This window comes from Haliaeetus albicilla, chromosome 16 (assembly GCF_947461875.1).
Source record: "Haliaeetus albicilla chromosome 16, bHalAlb1.1, whole genome shotgun sequence".
Classification (NCBI taxonomy): Eukaryota; Metazoa; Chordata; class Aves; order Accipitriformes; family Accipitridae; genus Haliaeetus; species Haliaeetus albicilla.
This window is the reverse complement of record NC_091498.1, coordinates 26,458,568-26,474,051: the sequence shown is the minus strand read 5'-3', so window position 1 is coordinate 26,474,051 and position 15,484 is coordinate 26,458,568. Positions and strand designations below refer to the sequence as shown.

Genomic DNA, 15,484 nt, shown 5'->3' with positions numbered 1-15,484 from the left:
TTCGTATTTCTTACTGCTTTTTCCTTCTTATAAAGATTATCAGCCAATAGCAAAGGAAATCATAAGAAAAAAATTTTCAATGAAAAAGCATCAAAAGAGAATTTTCCCATCCTGTACCTGTTTTCCATTAAAATTATATTTTTCCGTAAGTAACGGGGACTTACTGAAAGAAAAAATGACCAACAAAAAGTTGAACAAAGTTCTATGAGTAACGCCCGCTCTGCTCTTATTTAAAGAAAAAATAAAAAGTGATGCCTTATTCTCTATTCAACAATGCAGAAAGTATTTGAAAAGCTACAGTCAAATTAACATTGGTATTAGGATAATTAGTTTTTCCAATGTAAAATGTGTAGCTTCACTACTTGTGCTCTTACAACTTTGCTAGATATCACATTAATAGAGCATAAAGTATTATATGCAAGTTAAAGACTAAAGACAACGTGAGTTTCAGAATTACAGTTATTTGGGGATGCAAGCATTCCGCTTTTGAGATTTCAGTTATTGTTGCAAATATATGTATTACATATATGCACTGGGGTTTGGCTGGGATGGAGTCAATTTTCTTCTTAGCAGCTTCTGTGGTGCTGTTTTGGATTTGTGACCAAAACAGTGCTGATAACACAACAGTGGTTTAGTTATTGCTGAGCAGTGCTTACACAGCTTCAAGGCCTTTTCTGTTTCTCACTGCCCTGACAGCAAGTAGGGCTGGGGGTGCACGAGAAGCTCGGAGGGGACACAGTTGGGAGAGGTGACCCCAACTAACCCAAGGAGTATCCCGTGCCACACGATGCATTGCTCAGCAATAAAAGCTGGGGAAAGAAGGAGGAAGCAGGGGGACGTTAGGAGTTACGGATTTTGTCTTCCCAAGTAACCGTTATGGGAGATGAAGCCCTGTTTCTCTGGAGATGGCTGAACACCTGCCTGCCGATGGGAAGTAGTGAATGAACTCATTTTGCTTTGCTTGTGCGCATGGCTTTTGCTTTACCTATTAAACGGTCTTTATCTCAACCCACGAGTTTTCTTACTTTTACTCTTCCCACTCTCTTCCCCATTCCACTGTGGGGGAGTGAGAGAGCAGCTGCGTGGGGCTTAGCTGCCTATCGGGGCTAACCCACAACAATATATAAATATTTATATGTACACATATGCATATACATTAATTGAATACTCCAGATAGAAGGTTCATATTCTATTGGCATTCTAAGAATGAAGTAGTTTTGCAGAGTCAATAAAGGTGGATTAAATGTGATTGGACGATACCATATTAAAGAGAGTGCAGAGGGTAGACTGCACTGCATCAGTGTTAATTTTTTAAATATTTAATCAAAAAGCCATTGTCATTAGGCCTGACCTTTAATCCTAATAGTTTCTTCAGGATCAATTCATAAGAGGTTCTGACTGTTATGACAATGTTCTAAAGAATTAAACGGTCACATCAGTTTACAGACACTTTACAGTTTATGCATCCACAGCGCATTTCTCAAAGCCTTGGTACTTTGATTTGAAGGCAATTAATCAGGACTTCAGCAATTACATGTACCTTACTTAGGTGTTCAATCCCATAGTTATTGATAGGAATGAGACTCCACATCTTGGGATCAAAAGTTCATGTAAAACAGGAAAAGAAAAAGAAACCTGCTACTGTCAACAAGCTTCCTACTCTATAGTAAAACATTAGGAAGTAACTCATATATAACTGGGGTTCTTCAGATACAGTCTTCTAAACACAGCAGTCTTGATAGGTGGGCAAGTCTTAAACCAAAATTATGCTTACAAACTATAAAGGCAGGGGCTGGGCCCTCATTTACATGAGCATAACAACATTTCACGTGAGGTGAAATAAAGGTCATAAAGGTCCACAGTCAAAACCATCCTCAGTTCTTTAGAGAAATACCAGTAAGGGGACACATAATAAGGAAGAAAGGGAGTCTGGGAAAACAAAGGTTTTATAAACCAAACTGTAAAAAGGAGTTCTCCATACTGCACCTCACGCCTGGGAGATAAGGCTGTCAGGGTAAAGCCTTCTTCCTGGAAGAAGGCTACATATGTCTTGAATTAATTAACTCAAGGGCAAATGAGGGCAAAAAACCAAAGTGGCTTCATCCAGCAGCTTACATATTTTCCAAAAGAGAAGAAAAGCTTTTCACTAGCATCTCCAGAAACTTCCACTGAATAGAACACAGTAAATTATCAGACAGTAGAACCAGTGCCTGGTCACACTGTGAAAGAACTTGGAACTGAACCACACTGGACAAATTCTGAATAGTGGTGGTCTTCAAAGGAAACACTAAAAAAGAAAGTATGAGTGAGTGATCAACTCTGAACATCTATGACCTCACCTACCACTTTTTTTTTTTTTTTTTTTGCATGTTTTATACCCAGCCAGAGTTTTGTCATCACATATTAATCCATCAGATTTAGACAAGAGAGAAAAATCCTTGGAAGGAACCAGAAATAGGATTCCCAAATATTTTTAAGATATTTAAGCAGTACTTTTATTTTCGTTCTTAAACTGTTATTTACCCAGGTCTGTAAGCAGTCTTGGTATCACCTACAGCCTGCTAAGTCAGTCACAAAACCTTTATTTGTTAAGCAAGAACACATTTGATTTGATAAAAGACAAGTCACAAAGATGCCACTATGGAGAGGAGATTTTAAAAATATATCACACACGTAGTTCCCCCAATCCAAATAATTCCAAGACACAGTTGGGGGGCGAGGAGGGGGGGGGGGGGGAGGTGAGGGTGTTGTTGGTTGCTGTTTGTTTTTTTTAAACTTACTCGGTGGAGAAAATGACTGAAGTTAACTGGTCTGTTCAGCATCTACAGGGAGTCAGCATATAAACATGAAACAATAAGACTTTGAAGGCCTCTTTTTTTTTAATGATAAATTCTAGCCATTCTTTACCTCTTGGTTTTACTTTCAATAAAAAAATGTAATTCTACTAAGAATGGGTCCTTTCTTGGCCCTTTAAATACTTCTTTCTGTCTGTACATGAGTGCTGTGTACTAGTTCAGAATGGTTCCATAGACAGTTCAGGTTTTGTGCTTACTTAGCATATCAGCATATTAAACTACATAGTTACACTAAATAGATCCAACTTTTAAGAAAACATTCAGGTACAAAATCATCGTAGACAATGTCAGAAGGAGCTACATATAAATGGCTTTTCAAAATCAGTCCAGTACTGAAAATTTTACAGTCTAACGTTTTAGAAATTTTTCAAAGGTTTAATCTAAATCCTAGTGTTTTAAAAGTATGAGTTTAGTCCTGACTACTGCCTCTTGTATAGTTCTTGAATTTGAACAGAAGAATCACATATTTTCAAAGAACTTGGAAGAATGGGGAGAGTCAGTGAAATCAGGTAATTTTTCCCTAAAGGAAAAATACCTTTTTCCCTGAAGCAATAAAGAACTATTAGAAGGATATTAATAGTTTTTCAAGATTTTACTGACAAAATAGAAAATAACAGTGAAAAAAACAGCTTACTTATTAATGTGAAAAAGTAGGCAAGTGAGCTTTCTATGGGATCTTTATGCATACACATATGGGAGTATATATAACAAAAGCAGTGGCTGACTTTCAAAACAGCACCATAAGTAAGAAAAAGTTCATAGACTCAATAAAAATTTGAATTGATTTAGGAGCCAATACAACTACATAAATATATACCTACCTTATCCCAGCTTAGAAGTAGCTCAGGTTCTACATTACTTCACCAAAATACATCTTTGTACTTAAAATTTAATAAAATTTATACTTGGCATAATGAATTATAAGCTTTCAACAGAGCTACACCATTTCAATCCAAAATAAACGATACTTATATGGTCAATTTCACCTCTTAATAGCTTTACTCCTCCACATAATGTTAACAGATTTACCCATTTGTGGTTAGTGTAACTTTAAAATAAAAAGAAAAAAAGGAAAAAAACACATTAAGTGCCAGAATGAACAACATGGAGAAAGTAAGCTTTCACAAGCATTAATTCTAACCTGAAGAAATGAGACAGTAGTTAGTTTTCAATACCTATTTAAAATTTAGTTCTGTGATAAGATTGGGATCGAAGACATCAATTCCTTTCTTTTTAAACTTCACAGTTCCGCTACGCGTTGCCTCCCAGAACTCCTTACCAAACTGGAGTCTAAATACAACAATTAGCAATCAAGCAAACATTTTAACATACCAGAAGGATTAAGACAGATTCTAATGGCTTTGCTGATCTATGTCCAGTTTTGTATACCATTCAAATCAAGGCTACTTTAATAACGAAAACATGACACTGAACACCAACTTTGCTTGCTCAGCATTTATAATCACACCCCCCTCATTTTTATCACTAAATCTAACAGTAAATCAGAAATAAAAGTTTTAGTTACATACAAAGTCATGTTGGGTTCAAGTAAATTTTCTTCTGGAATCAAAAGCATGTTTGGAGATACTTTACAGTTAAAATATTTGGGTTAATACTTCTGCTATTTATTAAAAACAGAGCTCTATTACATCTAAACCAAAACAAGTCAAACAGACAATTTACTGTTTGTCCACAAATGACTCAACCTTAGGAGAGAGTGAAAGTAAGACTATTTTTGTCCAGCAGAGATCCAGTATCTTACCAAAAATTCTAAAGGCATTAGTAGAACCAGGATAGCGCCTGACAGTTGATTTTATTAAGCTTTTAATTCCTAGTGAGCTGCAAAATTTTGCCATATTTGCATAAACATATTTGACAGCTTAGAATGTTCTTTGATATCTCATATTTCAACATACTACTTCTAGTTCATTTACAACCTTTAAAATCACAAAAGCTATTTACATAGAAGGATAATAAATGGTTATGATTCCTTTATTTTCAAAAATAGTTTAACTCAAAATGATTGGAAGCATAAAAAAAAACTTCACAGCATATAGTTTTAAATATATATTAAGCAATAAAAAATGAAACTGCCAGTGAACAGAAATAGTGCTCAAGCTTTTCTTCCTAACCTGACCCTAAAGGACTATATTTACCAGTCAGAGCATCACAATGGACATTGCCATGCAACAAAATACAAGAAAACTGGCTTGGCATACAGAAAAACAGCAGAATTCTTTTATGCACATACAAACATTCTACTTCTGATATAAATGTGTCTCACGTTCACGGTATGAAGATTTTTCCAGCAGTGTCTCCTGGTGCTGGATGCTCAAGATGAAGAAAAAAAGTTTCATGCTCGCTCAATCATCCCTTACTTCCTTTGTCAGTACAGTATTCAGCAATGGGAAAGGATACAGACTTGTGGACACCACAGAGGTAACATCCCCAAAAGTACTGCCTCCTGTCAAGTAAAGCATTTTGTGCAGTCTACACACAGGGGCTCAGAATCGCTAGCTGGATACAAAAAAGGTGAGTGCTTAATGCATATTTCAGTGAAGAATACTGCGAGTTTTGCCTCAAGGAGCACCTTTTGATGCTTCTAGGAAGAAATGAAGTGAGCTTTCCCTAATATGAGATGTATACATGCTCCCCAAGAAAATCACAGCAACTGTCAGTGCTCATGAATCCAACCTTAAACTTCGTGTGAAATCTTCATGCAATTCTAAACACCTTCTTAGTCACTGAATTGACATATTTATCCTTCAGTCTGTGTCCAGATCCACAGATAATCTTGTGGAAACTTGAAGTGGTAAAGATCTATGCAGCACAAATGTTAATATCCTAAAGACAGCTAAGCTTTTAAGTTCAGTTTGTTCTTGATTTGAGTGTGGTTTACAGAAAAGACTAGCCAATGAATCATCCGATTTAAATGAAAATCAGATTACTTTTGGTAAAAGCTTGGGACATGGCCTAAAGATGACCTTATCCTTTCAAAATATAATATGATAAAGTCCAGACACAAATATGTTTCTTCCCCTGTCCTCTGGGCTGATGTGAATACCATAAAAAAAGACCTCCTATTCCCATTGACAATAGAAAAGAAGTAGTTAATCAGTAAATCGACAAAGACAAAGGTCTTTGGAAGACCCAAACAGGTAGAAGTTTACAGAAGTTGAAGGGGGGGGGGGGGGGGAGGAAGACGCAGGAGGAGGAAGAACAAGAATTTTCACTGTTTTGAACTGTGAACAATTTTAACAGGCAGCCCAAATTCTTTCAAGCCAATGGTTACAGACACATATAATTTAATCTGCATTTTAGAAGAGGAAAATGGCATTGTTTGTGCTGAATAATAAATCTTCAACTTTTTGCTGTGTACTTTAATAAGGGAGGACCCTTTCTACATCATAATAAACGCTTAGAGCAGGACTGGTTTGGGGGTGGGTTTATGCCAATCATCCAGTTAGCATTGAGACTAAGAGTAATTAGGTTAGATCCAAACTCACGTTATTCTAGTGGTTCTAGATTGAATCTGAAAAAAGAGTTCTGAAATGGTGAAATGTATGAGGTCTGGATATCTAGCCCAGCTAGTGCCATTGTATTCAATTTTCATCTGATTTTATTCAGAACCAGAAGTACAGAACGGTAAGCAACTGGTATTGCTACAGACCGTAAGACAATGAATACATGTGCCCACAAACTACCAGGGGCTGAACAAGCCCAAGCCTTCCAAACGTTCCCATTTTTGCCACCCAGTACACATGCTTGCTTTGTGTGACACTGAGCTGTACAGTGCCCTGTGGAGGTCAGGATTCCGTCTGCTTCTGACTCTGGACTTAGGCATCCCTCTCAAGAGAGCTTAAAAAAATTTTTGATCCCACTCAGAAATGACTTTTTGGATGAAGAAATTCCCAATTGCTAACTGTGGTCTACTGAGAATTTCCTGAATCTGGCCTCACACCTCAATTATCCCTCTAAACTCTACCATACTATTTGCCTGTCCACAATGGTACTTAACTAAATCCTTCTTCTGGCTCTACTTGGTGTACAAGACATTGCAGACAGTTAAGATGTACCCTTCACCCAAAATGCTTGGGCATTGAACCTAGGAAGTCAGAAAGAGTAGGGTATACTGAAGATCAGAACCCCAGCTATAATTAGCAGAAGGCTACGGCACAAGATGTAGGTCAATTATCAGTTACCCGACTACTCAGAAAACAAATCTCTTGATACTTTATGGAAAAAAAAAGAAATCAGTCTTGGAAAAATGTTTTAACTGTGTTGGCATGGTTTTATAATTTTCAATTAAAACAGCCATTCATTCAGCAAACTAAAAACATGGTTTTCCAAACAGTCTAAGTAAACTTTACATAGGTTTACTTAAGCATGGTATGTGCTAGAATATTTGCAGTCAAAGCAATATTTACCTCTTCTCTTTTTTTTTGGACCCATTCCTTGTGCTTCTCTTCAGCTATCCTTTTCCTCCTTTCACATTCTTGCCTTTGCTTCATCTTCTCAAGCTGTATATTCATTTCCTAATTAAAGAAAAAGTATACGTCTTAAATCTGTGGTGACCGTCTACACCAGTACACTCAATACTGGAAATAGTGCTGCAGTTAAAACAATGTAAGCATTAGATTTTGAAATTTTTTCTTCATTAAGATTTTGGAAAATATGGATGACAGTCAATACAGAAATATGATGAAATACAATCAATGGAAATGTGTTATTTTTAGAATATGAACTGGAAACATGTATTTTAATTAGGCTTTGGAAACAACTCAACAAATCACTCCTCAGCTTATTTAAACGCCCTTTCAGTCAGTAGAATCTTAATTTGCAGCAGTGCTTTTCTACAACACTTAAAATTTACATGGTGTACTGCTCTGCATTCAAAAGCCAAGTGAAATATTACTCACTTGTGATGTTTAGTACCAGAACTACAGAAACCTTAGGGCTTAACCCAAAGCTTATTAAAGCCAAAATTACTGCATATTTTAGCAAACTTTGAACCAGGAGCTTTGTTTTGAAAGCAACAGAAGAAATTCTGAAGTATTTTATCTTTATAGGACATACGGTATATATGCAATCACTTCTCTCTCTCCAAGGAAACAAATCGATAAAGAAAAAACATGACTAAGATGACAATTTGAGATGCCTAGTTTCTCTAACAGTAGCATTAGCACAAAGTGCTATTTTTCAATGAAAATTCATACCTTCAAACACAGATGGAATTATTTCCATGAAACTGATTTTATGGTCCTTACACTGCAGTCAGTTTCAGAGAGAAGCCCCTCTTCTTATAACTTCGAATTTGAATTTATTAAGTCCTCAAGAAAAAATAGGAGCTTACAGAAAGCTCAGAGAAAACACTCACAACACAGACATAGTTTGAAAATACAGTTGTTGCTATATTGAGGGCAAAGTTACAGCAGGGTTCCTGGTTTCTGTAAAAGGTGATGGCACTCTAAGGACCTTAGAAGACCCCATCCACTATCCACCCAAAATGTTTATCCACATTTCCGACATTCAGGGCAGACTTGGTGCTGATGTCATCAAAATATCTGGGACTTCACAGTTGTGTCTTAGGATATCAGTTTAGAATACTTTTTATATGCAAATGTAGTAATTCATTTTTATATCACAATCGCATACTTTGTTCTCTTCTGCCATCTTACAAAAAGGTTAATTGTATTTTTTCCCCTGATATAATCTGAGTTGCCTACATTGCAGTTTAACACCTAATATTCTCAAAATCTTACAAATTAAAAATAAAACACTATTCCACCAATTTCTATGCAGCTTTAAGTAATGCTTGTCCTATGACTGCTCCTGATACATATTTAAGAGACATCTTCGAGATTACATTTACTACTGTATAAACGCTATTGTGTGATACACAAGAATAAATTGCTTTGGCTCCTCATCAAGACCATGTGAGAAGTCCATACACAAACCACGTTTTCTACCTGACACCAGAAATTACTTTGGCTCCTTTTTTGTACTTAAAAATCAAAACAGGGAGATGACCACCAAACTGGAATCTAAAGGGGAAGTAATGAAATGTGTGGTGCGTATTAACGGATCAGAACACATTCCTCAAGTTTAACAAACTATTTTGGTGTTATGCTGACCTCTAAAAGACTGTTCCAGACCCTTCCATGAGTGGCTGTTTTATAAAAAACCTAAGGTAGCCCACATAAAACAGCTGTATCTTATATTCACTTTACAGATAAAGCAAATCACAGAAAGGTTAGGACATTGCTCAAGGTCAAACAGTAAATCAGTAACTAAAGTGAGAAATGATGTAACTTTGATGTGATTGTTCTAACCACTACCCAATACTTCCAATTTGATCTTAAACAACAGTATGATTTAATCAACTACAACTACAAATATATTAATCAAGAAAAGATATAATGCTCTCACTTAACTCTGCCCCAGTATTCCAGAACTGTTCATTTGCAAGGGGGCAAAAGATAGAAGGAGGGGAAAATAATGCTGGGACAGGGAAACCTATCCTGGGAAAGGACACCAAACAGTTGTATAATTACACACTAAGTGTGTAACAACACGGTGCCTCATATCTAACCAAGTAGTTTGGCATACTTATACCCAGTACACGCCCTGTCGTGTTTTACTACCTACATGCAGGCGTACGTACCCATGATGAAAATCAAGGTACCAATTATATAAATAAGTTTTAATCCTTTAAACTTGAACCATCACCTGACAGTTGGATAAGCAAAATATTATACAGCACCACTTCAATGAAGCATAACATTTAGCAAAAGAGAATGCATATAGCATGAATCATGTCAGCATTATCAAACACAAGCACTATGGCGGCCCAAGACACTAAAAAATAATGGACAAAACTACTTGTGTTTCCACAACCAAAAAAAAAAAAAAAATTCCCATGCTTGCTATCTTCTATTAGACTTCACATCAAGCCAATTGGATGTATTCACCTCTACAGCTCTAGCTTGTAAGCGGGCACGTAGTTCCTTCTCTTTGCCAATGAACCATTCTTCCCATGGTGAAAGATTATCTTTCAAAGGTGACTCTTTTTCTTCCCCTGCTCTTTCAGAGTCTTCAACCTTCCTGAATTAAAAACAAGAAATGTAAAAGAATATTATCTGCAATATAGTTGGCTGAAAAGTTAAGCAGTGCTACTGCCTTAAAATTACATTTCTATTATGGCATATTGTGACAACGATGACATCATTTTTCTACTTGCTTAGGAATCTCCAGAATGGATAACTTGCATTTATAACGCACCTCTGACCATCCCCCTTACATTCTACTTATTGAATTCTAGCTTTTTAGTGATTCCCCCCCCCGCCATTCCAAACTGTGGAACAGATTCAAACATTACCTTTTATGAACTAAACAAAAACTAACACCAGAAACATCAAAGTGCCATCTTCCTTCTCACATATGGAAACCAAAGGAAATCAGAGATTTAATATTAACATCCTGTCCTCGGTCACCAAAAGGCTCCATGTATCAACTGGCCTTTAGCACGAGCAAAGAATAATCAAGACTATTTTTTCTTCTTTTAAGTCCTATAGAATTGGATTCATGATATCAAGCAATCTCAGCATTAAGAATCCATTCACTCTAACAGGTAAAGTTTTCCACTCTAAAAAGCTTTCACAGGAAACATACTTAAGAAATATGGCTTGCATACAATACTTGATAATATTATACAAGGTTCTATTAGACTTTTAATAGAGTACCTTGCATAACTCCACTCATAACTTCTTTACTCATGAATAATGCAGCAATCCTAGCCCCAGGCCAGAAATATCTTTTATAATATTCTATACGTGTACTATCTCATAAGTAAGACAGTATATTAGGCTCTAAGTCAATAAAAATTGAAAACATGCCAATAGATTTCTTTATAAGATTTCTTCTATCTTATACAGAATTCTTTCTTAAACAACAAAACAGTGAAACGAAACTTCAGTTTCGTATTTTATATGGACACATGGGCTCTGGAAATACCTACATACATAACTGGCTACAGTGAGTAACTCTGCTGAATTCAAGTTACAGAAGAGGCATCCCAACAAGCATATTATGTTAATGCTCCTGAAATAAATCTTTTAAGCATAAGATACCTGTTTTTTATCAATATAAAAGTATTACATATTCACAAGGAACAGCAATACTCTGTTGGAGAACATTTTACATCCCGGTAATCTTTAGAATATATTTCTGTGATACAAAGCATTTGAGGACAACGTCAGTGCCAATGAGTTTTGTCCTACTCTTCTCCATTCTTGTTACCCGCATGTGTGTGCACTAACATGATCATTCGCTGGTCAAGCCAGGACATGTCCAGGGGAACTGATTCACGCTGAAACTAACCTGGAAAAGGGTTGTTTTCCCCACACACAATCAGCCCCCAACCCGCCTCATACTGTGCTGCCACAGAGATGTAGCACAACAGAACTGACAGGACACCCTGACAATGCACGGACAGAAGCAGCACAGGCCAAGCGCTCCCAAGCCCAGTGTTGTCCAACGCATTCTGCTGCACCTTAGGCCTTTTATGCTACAGTGTTAACAAAGACCAAAAATTTAAGAGAGACTGTTTTTGAACAGGTACACATAATAAGGGATGCAACTTAAGAATGCATAATAACATATTTTGTTAGAAAATAACTCTCTGAAAGTTTATTAAAGATAAGGATAAAAGTATTATGCATTCAAATTCAGGAAACCAACGCAACTTTGTCCAGACTTGACATTTTGGGCAGGGATACTTCCTCAACACATTCTTTTGCTGTGCATGATTTGCATTATGGCACCTTGAACTAGAATAATGCTGACATATTAGACCAACCTAAGAAAAAGTACTAGTAGAAGGACTGAATTAAGTAATATTTACCATGTGTTTTCTTGTATGAGTAATTATAAAGTTCACGCTGTTAACTGCTCAAAAAAATAATTCACAGTAATGAATTAAAAACTTACTGTATACAAGTAAGAAAGAACAGAAAATGAAGTTTAAACAGAGTAAAACACAAGCTCAATAGGAAGAACTGTTCGGAGAAACATTTCTCTCGTTCTGCAGTACTGTCTAAAGCTCTCAGGTTGCACCAGAGCACAGACTGGAATCCAATCCTTCTCAGTGTGCATCCCAGCCACCATCACACTCTCCCTGGCACACTAATTACATATTTTGAGCCACAGAGACCTTGAATATCATGGGACCATTTTCACATGTTCACATCTATGACCTTGCTCTGAATAATTAAAATAACAGACTTCTTAAAGTACCACATTCTCAAGTGCATTTATTTTTTAAATAAGTATCTTAAATCAAATTAGATGTATTTGGCATTAGAACTGAAGTCTGATTAATAGAAAACACTGTGATTATCATTTACCATATAGTCACTTAAGTCACGCCATCAAACGTAACACTGATCCATAATGAAAGTATGAAAACACCTAATACCATTTCACAAGGCCTTGCTTTCAGCCTTTCTCTTTTGCAAATATTGCATTTCCCACATTAAATGTCTGCCTCACGCTAATTTTGTGTAGTTTTAAGAGGACAACAACAACAAAAAGACTCTTTGAGAGAGCGTGTGTATACGTTGAGGGTAGTGGCTGTGTAAAAAGAAGTGTTTCTTATTATTATACTTCTGACATCTTGGCAGTTATACACGGAAGCTGCTATATGAACATTTGGTAGACACTTATTACAACACAGCAGCACTATTACTCAGTTGCAGTGTCTGCACGAGTGAAGTATATGTTGTGCTCGCAGAGTTTCATGAGATTGTTCCAAGTCAGGCCCTAACAGAGGTCATCTTCAGTTCCATCTTACCACCACCAGGAAATAACTGCAGCAACAGGCCCGAAAATTGACAGCTGTTTCAAGCAGCATCTCAAGCTGCAAAGACACGCAGCAGTTTGAACCGAGCGCTACAGAACTTCAAGGTACGTGAACAAAACTGCTTATTGGGAAGGAGTGAAAGGACAGGTAACAGAAAACTGGAAACAGGAGGGACCGTAAACAGGCTAATATCCTTTTCATTCTGAAGCTTCTATTTCTGGCTACATTTGAGCACTTTCCCTGGACTTTTAGCACCTTTTTCAAGAAATGCTTGTAAGAAGAGTTCAGCGTGGCCCCATACGCTTTCAGTCCATCTGGGAGGTGCGCACTGCTCTCCATGAGAGCCCGAGAACCACACCGGGACCCTGCACTCCCGTGAAGCTCGGCTATCCTCCCCTTACCCCACTGGCACTTTTAGCTCAGCTCAGTCTCGCTAGTTACATCCACCATCAGTTACCGCACAGATCTGCGAAGTTTCCATTGCGAAGGTTGTATTCCAGGCACTCCCTGCTCCTCCCCCTTCTATTTTAAAGGGAGGAATAAGTACTATTTATTTTCCTGTCAGGCAGAGGAGATCCCGAGGGAAAGAAGACATATTAAGTTTGCGTACAATTAAAAGGGAATGAAGTTAAGCCACAGGAACAAGAACTGTGCAATGCATACGCATGAAACTGACTCTGGATATGGCTACGTACACTAGACAAAATAGCCCTTTAGTCTCCAAGATCATTTAAAAGGATGACAGGAACGGCTGTACCTCTTTCAACTTGCAAAGACCCCGAGGCTCAGTTCAACAGCTCACAGATATTTTACAAACCCACGACGACGCTCAACTGCCCACAGAAAAGGCTGCCGTAACCTGCCACTTCCCAAAAAGGGACCGAGGTGCCTAAAGCTCTTATCTCCGCGAACAAGCCCACACTTCTGTGAAACAACCTTCCGTCCCCAACCAAGGCCTCAAGCGGAGGGAGCCGAGTTGGAGAGCCCGGCTCCTCAGGCGGGGGGCGGCCCCCAGCTCCCCGCTCCAACCTGGGCCCAGACGCAGGGGTTACCTATCGCCTCGACGGCTCCGGCAGGCCGCCGCCCGCTCCTCCTCCTCCTCCTCGCCGCTCAGGGAGCCGGGGCGGGACGGGGGGGAGAGCGGGGAGCAGCCAGAGGGACTGAGGGGCTCCTCGCCCTCGGAGCTGGCGGAGGCCGGCGGGCTGAGGCGGGCGGCCCTCCTCCTCCTCCTCCTCCTGCTGCTGCTGCCGCGGGTCCGGGCGCCGCTGCTCATGTCGGCACCTGAGGGAAAGGGCGGCGGTTAACGGCCGCCCGTCCCGGCACGGCGGCAGCGGCCTCCGCCAAGCGCAGACGGCCCGGCCCGCCACAGCCCGCGCTCCCGGCGGCCCCCGCGGCTTCCCCCCCCCGCGGGCTCCGCGCCGCCGCCATGGCAACCGCGACGCCTCAGCCGCCAGCGGCCTCCGCCCCCCTCGCCTCAGCCCTCTCCCGCCTGAGGGACGAGCGGGCGGCCCCGGCCCCGCCGCCCGCCTCGGCTTCCCGCCGCCTCGCCCTCCCGCCTCACCGCCTTCCCGCCGCCGGCGGCGAGGGCTGAGGCAGCGCCTGGGAAGGGACGCCGGGGAAATACGGGTTCTGTGCGGAGCAGTGAAGTCCTCTCCCGGGGTGAGGGGGGAACGCCGGACCAGGGAAGGCAGCAGCCCCTGCAACCGCCTGCCTGGCCCTGGTCCTCTCCGCGGCCATCATTAACGCCCTCCTGTGCTAATTGATATGAGCCCTTTACAGCTGTTCTTTATTACTTCACATTTTTACACGCTTACCGGTTCCGTCAGCAGGTACCAGCAACCTCATCCACAGTTGAAGATTCCAGTATGTCAGAAGGCGGCAGCTCAGTGTTTTCTAACAGCCGAGTCAAAGTTCGTCACCTATCCTTATGTTAAACTGCAGCGTCCCATTTCAGTCCCCACAATTAGAATCTTGTTTCTGAGTTAAAGTTTTAAAGACTTTTGTTTTTCATGCACTTACGCTGGGCTAATGATGTCCTTTCCCTTCCCTCCTATCAGTTATTCTCCAGTGAGTCTACAGCAATCTGTCCTAAACAAAACTTTTTTTTTTTTTAATACATTCCTGTCCTTCCTTGTTTGCCACTGGATACTTTATCAATATTCCATGATGGTTCCAAACCCCAGGAACACAGTCCCTCTTTACTGCCAATGTTGGGCCACCTCGACCACCTTTTTAGCCAAATCCTTAAGCAGAATCACCAACAATCATGTGTATCACCAAAGCTTTGCATTGCCTTCGAATTTCATCTACCAAGGAGATAACCACTGACTAGCGGTGGGTAGCTTTTTCTAACTTGAGTCATTTTGCTGTGGCTAAGCAGAAGTGTTACTGATTTGAACATGCGTATTGGGTTTGCGTGGCAAGGTTTTGGTACCGGGGTGGCTTCTGTGAGAAGCTGCTGGAAGCTTCCCCCATGTCCGACGGAGCCAACGCCAGCCGGCTCCAAGACGGACCCGCCGCTGGCCAAGGCCGAGCCCATCAGCGACGGTGGTAGTGCCTTGGGAGAACAGATTTAAGAACAGGAAAAAACTGCACGAGGGCAACTTCAGCCAGGAGGGAGGAGTGAGAATATCTGAGAGAAACAACCCTGCAGACGCCCAGGTCAGTGCAGAAGGAGGGCAGGAGGTGCTCCAGGCGCCAGAGCAGAGATTCCCCTGCAGCCCCTGGTGGGGAAGACCATGGTGAGACAGGCTGTCCCCCCGCAGCCCAG

The 15,484-nt window shown here is 40.1% G+C and overlaps 1 protein-coding gene across 2 annotated transcripts in view; it reads right to left on the bottom strand.

Moving 5' to 3' along the window:
• The window catches only part of CCDC34 (coiled-coil domain containing 34), a 29,913-nt gene that overhangs the window by 10,204 nt on the left and 4,225 nt on the right, over positions 1-15,484 (bottom strand). The window contains exons 1-3 of one of the 2 annotated variants that reach the window (XM_009918611.2): positions 13,767-14,100; positions 9,827-9,959; positions 7,283-7,390 (exon numbers count right to left, since the gene is read on the bottom strand). In XM_009918611.2, the coding sequence (XP_009916913.2) occupies positions 7,283-7,390; positions 9,827-9,959; positions 13,767-13,987 (462 nt within the window). In that variant the 5' untranslated portion in view covers positions 13,988-14,100. Of the gene's footprint in view, positions 1-7,282; positions 7,391-9,826; positions 9,960-13,766; positions 14,101-15,484 lie in introns of those variants that run through there. The other variant, XM_069804058.1, reaches the window with a different exon arrangement.